The sequence below is a fragment of the Contarinia nasturtii genome, unplaced genomic scaffold, assembly GCF_009176525.2.
Source record: "Contarinia nasturtii isolate CC-2019 unplaced genomic scaffold, AAFC_CNas_1.1 Cnas_scaffold_220, whole genome shotgun sequence".
NCBI lineage: Eukaryota > Metazoa > Arthropoda > Insecta > Diptera > Cecidomyiidae > Contarinia > Contarinia nasturtii.
The window spans coordinates 897268-908385 of record NW_022197577.1 but is presented as its reverse complement, the minus strand read 5'-3'; the positions used below and the strand labels follow the sequence as shown (position 1 = coordinate 908385).

Below are 11118 nucleotides of genomic sequence, written 5' to 3'. Positions count from 1 at the left end.
CCATCATGCAGTTTTTTACATCATTTGCCATTGTAAGTGATGGTAGAGAACAACTCCCAGAATAAATTTTCACGGAAAAACATTTTTCTCATCAAATAATATTATGGTTGAATGAATAAACTCAATGCATGAAAAATTGTTTGTGATAAAATCGCTTTGAAAACTGAATTTATTGTATTGATAATTATTGCAATCTTGAAAGATGTACTTTTATTCAAGTCAAAGTTGTAAAAAATTCAATGGTGAATGATGCATTCTTAAATGCAGTCGAGCGGGAAAGTTTTGACTGTTATCATGCTCCTCAGAAAATGCAATCCAAGCACTTTTCAAATGATAAATCATCGAAGCCCAGCTTTGATTATCATTTCTGCGAGCAAAAATCATTCAATTTGAGAATTTATACAATTAACTTTTGTTTATTTATCGCTTCTGTCTGATTAATGTGATTTAATGCAATCACCAACAACAAAAATTCATCGCATTGAATTATAATGCAAACAAATCTACCAAAAGTGATAATACGATGATGAACACCATATATTGGCGATTTTCCAAAATAACAACGATTACACGAATCATAAAATCGAAATTGATAAACTATTTTTGTATGTATTCTCAATCACTGTTTAATATTGAGCGTCATTTTATTGAATCGGAAAATGAAAGTGAATTCATAAATTCTTTACCCTTTATTCTTAATTGGCCGCAACGATATCTAAAAAAACAACCTTACTTCACAGTATTTTTTTTGAAATTTATTTGCTAGTACGTAAATGTTAAGTTACAATTTAATATCTATGGAATACATCGATTGGAGAGTATGCTATTCAGCACTTATAGCTGAGTAAAATGCTTACCTATCACAAAATTCCTTCAGCAAATACAAACGGTAGATCCCGATTTAAGCTAGATAATATTGTGTAATTTGTAAAATGTACGAAACAAACGAATACGAATAAGAGTTTGTTTCATCAGAATTTAAAAGAAAACACACTTTGACGTTTTTTGGATTGATTTTTTGATGTTGTTTTATTTATTTATTTTTTAATCAACAGAACTAAATGATCCATAATAATATAGATATTTTTTATAATATATATTTTTTTATTGTTTGTATCGCACAATAATATGGCCAATTTCAAAAAAGAGGCGGTTTTGTGTTATCAGTAAATAGAGTAGTAATAGTAGTCGAAGCTCTGAGCTGAAATCCGAGAATATACTAATTCACTTTGGACTTTCTCTTATATTCTCTTCAATTTCTCAATCATTTCGAAATGATTCCATTATTATTTTGTCCAACACATTGGTGTTGCAAGTGGTGACATTGAATTCATTTCTATTCTTCTGGAAAGCTTAGTATTTGTTTTTTTCTCATTTGATTTGGATAAAAATAGTTTTATTTTGTTTAGATAAAATTGATTTGCGTTGCATTTTTTAAGCAATTTGGTAGTATATGATATGTTAAGAGATATTTTAAGGTTACCTCCCAAGTAAACAACACCTAGATAAATGTTATTTTTTTTTATTTATTCATGTGGGCCTCCTCTGAAAACTATAAATCAAAAATTTAAGCACCGTATGTTGATCGATATATATATTTTTTTTAAATTAATTAGTTTTATTTTAGAAAAAAGATGGGGAGCATTTTTTTCGTGTATCGAAACATTTAATTAAAAGAAACTGTAAAAATGTATTGCTTGCGCTTCTACACGTAATTTATCGTAATATACATTCATGTCAAAATAATGCAGTTTATGCAATCATTCTTTCAAGCTATTTCGTGTTCAGAAACTCTGATACTGCGACATTCATCAATTTTATCCGCCAACAAAAAAATGAAACCATATTGAGCCCAGTTCGGATTGACTCATTAACGACTCATTTGTTTCCAATTTTTCATACCATTCCAAAGAGTTGAACAATTCCACATTTTACGTAATAAATCGAGAAATATACATATAAAATAAAATTGTGCACAAAGTCGTTGTTGATTCTGTTAATTATTATGGACCTTTATTTTTGATTTGCGATTTTTAAGTACATATGTCCATTTTAAATCTTTAATAAAAGGTAGTGGTTTTAAACTAAAAAAAAAATCAATTAAAATTATAAACTCTCTTTTCGCTTTCTCAGATTACTACCATGCACATTTACCTTTCGCAAAGGGAAACATTTTATTTTCTTCAGTGAATCACTTGGGATTCTCTTTATTCATTTCTCTCATTTTTACTCATTTTTTTGTTGAAAAAAAAAATCATCTTCTTTTTATGTCTTCCCTTCAGCGGCAAAGGCATTTGTTTCCGTTCGGTTTTAAATCCGTAAAATTTTGAACTTAACTTAAAGTGAAATTATAAATATTTACAAAATTGTGCCATTATTAAACGGAACTGCCGAAATTCTGAGAAAACTGATCAAATAAAAACGAAATTCAATTCTACTACTCAAGAAAACTAAAATTAAAATTAAACAAATTCCGAAAATTCATCGACTCATCAAAGAATATATGCAATTTTTCTCATGGTTTGAGCACATTTATTTCGCTGTTATTTTTCTTATCAAAAAATTAACCGATAAATGCTGTTAAGTTGCCAATGATAAAACTCTCTCTGTTCATTCTCTCTTTATTTACAAAAAACACAAATCTTTATAGAATTGCACAAATTTTTAAATGTAAAAAATATGTTTGTTCAAGCGAAATAGAATTTTTCGTGATACGTAAAGATGTAATAATTATATTATCATAAGTAATTTAAAAAAAATGACAAATCGTGAATTTTGTAATACTCAGATGCCAATTTGCATCGTACCATTCATCGACTAGGACATTTTCTTCTCCTCTTGAACACTTTCCAATTCGAAACTTAGCAAAGAACTCATTCATTGTCGGTTGCATAGCTGCTGCGATGTTCTGTACACATGTGGAACTGAAATTCAATTCAACCAATTCGACAACAACAAAAAATGTTCATAATAATAATGTATAATAAAACAACAGATACAGTGGCAGCTTTCAGCTGGAAATATACTTAATGGAGATCACTCGAAACGCGTCAGATGCAAACAATTTGACAGAAATACATTACAAAGGAATTGAATGCGGATTTTTTTTTTAAAGTTTAGCTAATACATTTTTGTTGACGGAGACTTAGTGAGCGTCTACAAATACATTTCGCACACTAAAACTAACAACAGGGACTGTTTCTCAGAGAAGGAGGAATGGTGAGGTGGAGAAGAGCACCGAGAAGGCTTCATTTTCCTGCACACCATTCCTGCTCCGCAGATCCCCGAAAACTAAGTACAAGTAGAAATTTGAGTGTATGTGTGTCTCTATGAGTGCCACTTTTAAGAAGATGTGCTCGAGTGCTTGAAATTTGATTAGAAAAATGTCGTGTTCGGTTTTTCTCTTTAAGTTGGTCATTTGAGTGAAAAATGAAAATGTAGAAAAAATTGTGTTTTTTTAGTGTGTATGTGCCTTTCTTCTGATATGTTAGTTAAGATCGCCGAAATTTCTTCGCGATCAATCACAATGTTCAGGAAATATTGAGTGCGAAAAATGTCGTGCCAAAAGATCTTCTTTTTTTTCATTGAAAATAAATAAAATAAAAACAAATAATCACACTAGTTGAATATATATGCTTTTCGTAAGTAATTTTCAGTAAATTTTTTTATGTACTTCAATCAGTCTCGAGCGACAGTTTTTTTTTGTTACAACGATCTCTTTTTTTGTCGACTATTTTGTTCATTCTCCTTTTTTCACTCGCATTCTGCTTTTCTCTTCGTTCATCAAGACAATAAATTTTGTGCAATATTCACGTTTGTTCTGTATGTTGGTGATTTGAATTCACTCTTTCAATGTATGATTATTTAACTGTTTGTGGTTATGCTGCGGTTCATTTACTAGATATTCTAAATATAAGTATAATCTTATTTGAGAAATGTAACATTTTTATTGTGTGTGTATTGTTCTTAATCATCTTGTTCATGCATAACATTGCAATTTGTTCGGAACGAAAGAGCAAACCGATTATTAAAAAGAGACAATTTGCATAAATATGTTCGATATATCTCATAAACACAATTAAGTAAGTATATATTTAAGTTTTAATAGTTGTTTTGAATTCGATAATAGAATGATATTATTATTTTTTTGTTCAAAAAATGTTTTGCGATTATGAAATTATATATTATCTGATGGCGTTTTTTTTTTTGAGTGCTTGCATGCCATTGAGTTTTTCTCCATTTTTGACTATCTTTTCTTTGATTTACGCGCACACGTACAACAAAGCTGCTAAATAGCAAATATGATTTTGTTTTAAAGTCTATATTGATAAGTATATAATATAATAGTTAATTTTGTTTTAACAATTAAAGCACCATTTAATGCATACCAGCTTGCACATCATTTCTTTTTTTTAAAAAAAAATTTGAGTTTTAGCTATGCGTCAATTTAGTTTTGTTGTTTGATAATTTTTCATGTTTAATAAATGTCGTTTTAAAGTTCCAAATCGAGTTGTTTCATTGGCGATATGAATGGATTTGTGTGTGTGATGATGGGTTGTTCGGTGGCCGCTGGTATATCGGCAACCCATTCAGCATCGAATGGATCGCTGCCGCTGGTCAATGATTTTGCACGTGAATGTAATGATGGTGGTCGTTTAGCTGCCGGCGATGCATTTTTAACAATTTGACCCAACCATTGTTCGGCCTTTGGAAGTTGACTATTATTCGGTGTTATAATCGATGTTGCAATCGTTGCACTAAATTCATTGCATTTATTATTTTCATCAATGGTTGACTGTAATTGATGGATTGTTTGTGATGGTAATGCACCCGATACGCTGGCTCGATGACGCGTTGATGCAATTGTTGGTGTAACAGCATATGAGATTGGCATGTTATTGAATGTATTATTGACATTGGTGGCATTGGCTATTGATGATGATGTAATCGATGTTGTTGTACCGTCCATTGGAATGTAAGGGCTCGTTGTCATCGGTTTGACAATATTTTTGAGTGGTGATGGTGTCACATCAATTGGACTGATGGCAGCTATCTTTGAAATGGCATCCGCTGATATAGTGCTTGGCAATACATAATCATCAGATGCAACCGATGCTGTTGGTGCTGTGGAAATCGTTTGTAAGTTGAAGTTCAATTCATCACCATTATCGTTTCGTGTAAGCATTGACAAACCTTGACTGAGCTCCTTGCATAATGCGCTAACCACATCAATTTCCGGTGTTTGGGTTTGTGTGGTTGTTACTTCGGGTATTGGTGAAACGGATCGAATTTTATGGCCATTGGTAAGCGGTTCCAAAAACGATTTTTGACGCTCAGCATTGGACGGAAGATCACTTAAACGCAATGACATTTGACGTTTGAACGGTGATTGACTGTTTAGACTGCTTAAACCACGAAAACTACCTTGACGCTCAAGCATTGATGGTGTTGCATGCGGACGTTCAATTGCATATGGATTATATTGTTTTGGTTGTGGTGCAACAATGGCGGCCAATGATTTTTTACCACCAATATCAATGCCACGTTCATTATGCAAACGTTCGGTTAACGTTGTTTGACGAAATGAACCGTTTCGGGTAAATGTTGATGTATTTTTATCGAATGTCATTGTTACACTGCATTCAGTGTCACGACGTTGTTTTCGCTCTAAACAAACAGTAAATGCACAGCCAACCGCATGAGATAAACGTTCACCCGAATCTTTTGTTGCTAAAAAACCATGGCACATCCAACGTCGTGTCGTACCATCACGGCATATATAACTGAAACCACGCTCATGATTACGATCCGGTGCACAGAAGCTCACTTTTTCAATTGTTTGATCAACAATTAAACTTTTTGTATCATCCTCAACGAAACGCAATCCATCACCGCTCACGTGCAACGCACCACGCGTTGGAGGACGTCGACGTGATGTCTAATTGAGAAATATAAAAAAAAAAATTAAAAAAAAAATTTGTTGATAAGAAAAGCGTAAAATATAACTCACTTTCAATACTTTTAACGCCTCTTCACAGATATGCATTCCACGTGATTCATATACTTCAACACAGCCTAAGTACTTAACCGGAAACGAACAGGTCGAGGAACGTACGGCCTGCTCATCAGTTGGCCATTGTAATGGTTTCGATGATTCTGGCACACGATCCTTTCGACGACGAAACGAATCACGAAATGAACGACGTAAACGGTCCATCTTTTTTGGCGATCTTTTACTAAATCGAAACGATGCAAATCTCTGGATTTTTTTTATTAAGAAAAAAAAAAATGAAATAACATTTTAGAATTTTTTTACATTTAGAATGGAAATCAAACAGTGTATATGAATTGCAACGATTCAAGTTCAACGACCCAAACTGTCATTGTCTAGTTATATATATAAAAAATGTGGTTTGTTGTGTTAGTGAATTGCTATTTATTAATAGATTAAGATAAAGTGAATTGAAAACATCAAATATCTGGGTGTTCAAATACAAATTGGTTTGAACGATGGTAATTCCGACAAAGTTTTAATCATCATAAGTGAGGCTCTTGACTCTTGATGCGACGTAAGACTCTTTTTATAATAAGAAAAATATCAAAACCAAAAAATAAAATGCCCAAAAATGGACTTAAAGCAAAATAAAAAACGAAAAACAATCAAATCACAATAAAAACCCAAATTAATTCAATAAAAAATGAAATAAATGTGAAAGGGTGGTCAAATTGATAAACCGAAAAAAAAACGCGCAAAATGAAAAAAAAAAAATTAAAAGAAACAAACCGAATTTTTAATGTCTCCAAATCGATCTCTGGTGAATCCACGTTCCAGTGGTTCGTGTGTATGTGACGATGTATTGCCCATTGTTATTGTTTTCTCTTATCTATGTGGCCTAATATACTTAATGATAAATCCGTTTTAGGTTTGCTTTTTACACGAAATGTGTCTCCTCACAAATTGTTTTTTTTTCTTCTCTCTTTTGCTTTCTTTGTCGTCCAAAATGAAATAATTGATGTTAAACGAAAATAGAGCGAAGGTAATGTGTTCACTGTAAATGGAGCGTAGGTAGATCGGCTGTCGCCAATGTGATTTCGTGTAAATGCACGATTTCAATATGATTCATCAAATCTATTTGTGTTATCAATTCTCGTGTAGCTTCTTATTCATTAGCCGCTAGTCGAAAAAAAAATTCCATAAACTTGTGTCGCTTTTCGTCACCGATTTTTGACTTTTTACTTAGAGTTTGGGTCGGTTCGTTTTTGCGTTGATAGCTCACGATGCGTATGATTATTCAAGGCAATTTTGTTAAATTAGTTTATGTCGTGCAAAAAATCTCGATGCTAAAGAAAAACAAAATAAAAAAGAAAACTAATAAATAAAAATGAAAGCAAATCAATAAAAAAAATAAGTAATTAAGATGTTCTCGGCGTTATTATTTGCGTGTTATGTTTGGAAATGCGTTTTTTTTTGTGGTTGGCAAGTAAACAAATGTTGATATTAATGTTGATCGCCGTACTGATTTCAGGCAGCTCATTGCAAATGTGACAACATAAATGTGATTTGTCTGCCGAATTGTAACGGAAATATGATTATCATCGTGCGATAAGGCTAATTGAACTGTAATATTACTAAACACACAAACTCATCACGTTAATTGCATAATTCAATTTTAATTCTGTATGCGTTGGTGTATTCGTTTTCATATTTATATAATTCTGTAACTACCGGAACAAATCGATTGGCTTCGTATTCATAATTTTCGGCAATAAAATTTTAATTTCGAAAAACCGATTGACAAATAAACGAAAACCAAACATTTCGTACTCAAATTGTGGAGCGCAGCTGACAAACGTGACCTTGATTCCCAAATTCCAACTTAGATTCACACTATATGTATCTAACAGTTATTTACATAAATTGATATAATAAATAATTGAACAATGCAGTGCACAACATGCATTTGGGTCAAAGTCTTTGACTCAAAGACAATCAACACACAATACTGTGTGACACACAGCTGATGATGTTAATTTTATATGTAATGGATATGTATATTTATAATTGGTCTTGAACAAAGAACTTTAATTTGTATCGAACCTCAACGACGCATATTTTGTATGTGTGTGCATTTGACATTTTATCATAATCGATTTGTGTACAATCAACGCCACATTGGAATTGTAGTCGAGACAGACAAACGAATCAATACGAATATGCAAATGGATTTTTTTTGTTGTAAAATCATGTTTCAGTTTCAACTTTTAGTGTTTCAAACGTTGAACTATTACGACTGATGTTAAATAGCTGGAAGGTGTTTTGTTTTATCGGAAACTTTTTCTCTCTCATTCTCTTTCTCTCTTTCTTTCCATCTCCTCCAAAAGTCACGAATCGCCGTAAAAGGTAATCAAGATATATATGTTGCGTACAAATTGAATTTTCAATTTAAAAACTAACTGTAAACATCGACGATGAAAATGTATATTGATCCACGCATTTTAATATAACAAGCCAAAGAGAAAGAGTGCTAACAAATGCCGGATTTATCCATTCTATTCGTGGAACCGATTTAAATTTCATGAATCATCCTTGTACATTTGTATAATATGATTAACACACAGCATGTGTTTAATTCACATACCGAATCATGGAAGCACCTTTAAATATTGAACACTTTAACTTCATACAACAGACAACAATCACTATTGAACCGTCGAGATTGAACTTGAAATTATACACGATTCGATGGCATGAGTCATCGTAGTTTGTAATACGGCCGCTATATGATTATTACTCATACAAGCTAACATACAAGTCTTCACCGAAAGAAAAACGCTAAGCCCCAATATCGTGTCGAAGAGAGAGATTATTTGTTATGGAAGAAACGAAAAAGTTTGATTTTACAAAAAAGGTGTGTTTGTTAAACGTGTATATTTGGCCGAAAAAGTTAATTTTGTTGCTTCAACTCAGAATATACGAAGAATCTGTTGATTTATTGACCAATAAAAATGGCCGAGAGTTGTTTGTTTTGCATACTTTGAAGAAAGAGAGAGAACAGCAACTGGCACGAAAACAAATATCGATTGCAAAAAGTAAAAGTCTCACTCACGATCGCATTTCATGTTTCTTGAAAAAGTAAACCAAGCTGATACATGTAGTGCGTAGCACGTTCGATACTAGATAAGATGATGTTGATGAATGCGTGCAATCGGAGAAGAAACCAAAAGCATCACCAATTGAAACCAAATATATGTGCCTCGTAACATTTTTTTATTTATAGACGTTAAATTTATTTGTACTGTCCATCGAGACGTTTTTGCTTGCGGCTTTTCATCATTTCCAATACAATTTTTTTTCATCGTGTATCACATCATTTTTTGTTCTTCTCTGTGATAACCACAAGAGAAAGGCAATTCTGTTTGATGCCAGAGATGAAAATGAAACAAAATGCTACTGCGAGTAATTTGAGCATGGCACGTAAAACCGCTCAATAATAATAACTCATTGAAGATTATTAAGTTTTTGACGATGACAATATTTTTTTTTTCGTAAAATGGTTGAAGGAAGACAAAGTTGTGAAAATATATATATGTTCAGCAAAAGCATGTAATAAATTCAAGAACCGGATTTACATGATTGTTAAATTTGTGAATGCACAAAAGTTAATAATAATTGGAAGAGAGCTCTCGGAATTCTTTGAGTTTTTTGTGCAAAAGTGATTATATACGTGTTTGACTTCGTCTATCGTGTTCGATTACTCGAGGTAATTTAGAAGAGGAAACAGCTCATTGAGCAGCAAATTTAATGACTGAAAGTAGTTTCGTTTGAGTATGAACAGAAACACCCTATCTTTTTCCAATTAGAATAAGTGAATTCCCCTTGTAGTTTTTTAAGCACCCATTCTTCCGATTACGGCGACAATTATTTTTCACACCAAAAATGGATGAGTTTAAGGTTTGTTTTTTTTTTTAAGCTCAATAAAATTTGTTGGGATTTTCCATTTTTCCGGTGGAATTTAACAAGATGCACTTCACCTACTTTTGTTCTTTCAATATCAAATTACAAACCATTTTATTGGAACGCTGCCATCGAACGGAAACAAGAATAAAGTACCGAATTTCCGAAAATGCTCACGAACCTTCGGATTATACGTTATGTATTTTGCTTTATTTGGTTTTTTGTTCTCATATAATTCATGCATTTCTCAAACGTATTTTTCTTAAAAATAATTCCGTAATCACATTTAAAATATAGCATTCTTTGCAACAAATTGTTCGATTGTTGGCGGTTGGTTGTAATAAGTTGTTGTTGTCTTCCTACTCGGTTGTATGTTTTCAGTTTAAGTAGTAATTTAACGTTTTTGTTCACTCTCATATTCATTTCAATTACTAGTTTATGTAAATGTTCGTGAGAAAATTTATGAATTGTAACATAAAATAACAAAACACACATATCAAATACCTGAAGTGACTCATAAATAAAAATGTGATGCGGAAAGAGAGAGAGAGAGAGAGAGAGAGAGAGAGAGAGAGAAGGAGAGAGATAGAGGGAAAGCGTAATCGAGTGAACAGCGGTGCGAAGTGCAGGGGAATTTCAAATGGACAGAGATCATTTCAGTTCAATTTGTTGTAGTAAAAGGGAAGCGAGAGAGACTGAGAGAAGGAATTTTTGTTCTGATCGAGGTATTATAAATTGTTGTGAGCATCTCATTTATAATATATTCATTGATGGGATATTAGTTTTTTTTTCCTTCCTTTTTGTCACAACCAAACACTCTTCGCATAGAATTGATCTAGTTTACAATGTGTACGATACTTCAATTTTCCTGTTTTACCATCAGTGTGTTAAAACAATGGTACATTCGGCGCTTCGTCATTGAGTATGCAGCCAGACTGGCTATAGTGAAAAAAATATGAATCGTCCACATGAACAGCATACGGACAGATGGTAAAATTCTTCGATTGAAAGACAAGCTGCCAGTAGCACCGCATCCTATTTTAACGCCACATACATCCTCTAACACAAACAGCACCGTACACATTGTTGGCATGGCCATTTTTTTTTCTCTTTGGCATGTGTTTTCGTTTTTGTTTACTTTCCAGCCAATTTCCGTACAACAT

The 11118-nt window shown here is 32.5% G+C and overlaps 1 protein-coding gene across 8 annotated transcripts in view; it reads right to left on the bottom strand.

Moving 5' to 3' along the window:
- Positions 1 to 1987: 1987 nt before the first annotated feature.
- Positions 1988 to 11118, bottom strand: part of LOC116337209 (protein numb) — a 32098-nt gene continuing 22967 nt past the window's right edge. For 6 of the 8 annotated variants that reach the window (XM_031761601.1, XM_031761599.1, XM_031761600.1 and 3 more), the window contains exons 3-5: positions 6785 to 7341; positions 6011 to 6259; positions 1988 to 5938 (exon numbers count right to left, since the gene is read on the bottom strand). In XM_031761601.1, coding sequence (XP_031617461.1) covers positions 4493 to 5938; positions 6011 to 6259; positions 6785 to 6865 — 1776 coding nt within the window. In that variant the 5' untranslated portion in view covers positions 6866 to 7341 and the 3' untranslated portion in view covers positions 1988 to 4492. The remainder of the gene's footprint in view (positions 5939 to 6010; positions 6260 to 6784; positions 7342 to 11118) is intronic. The other 2 variants (XM_031761605.1, XM_031761606.1) reach the window with 2 other exon arrangements.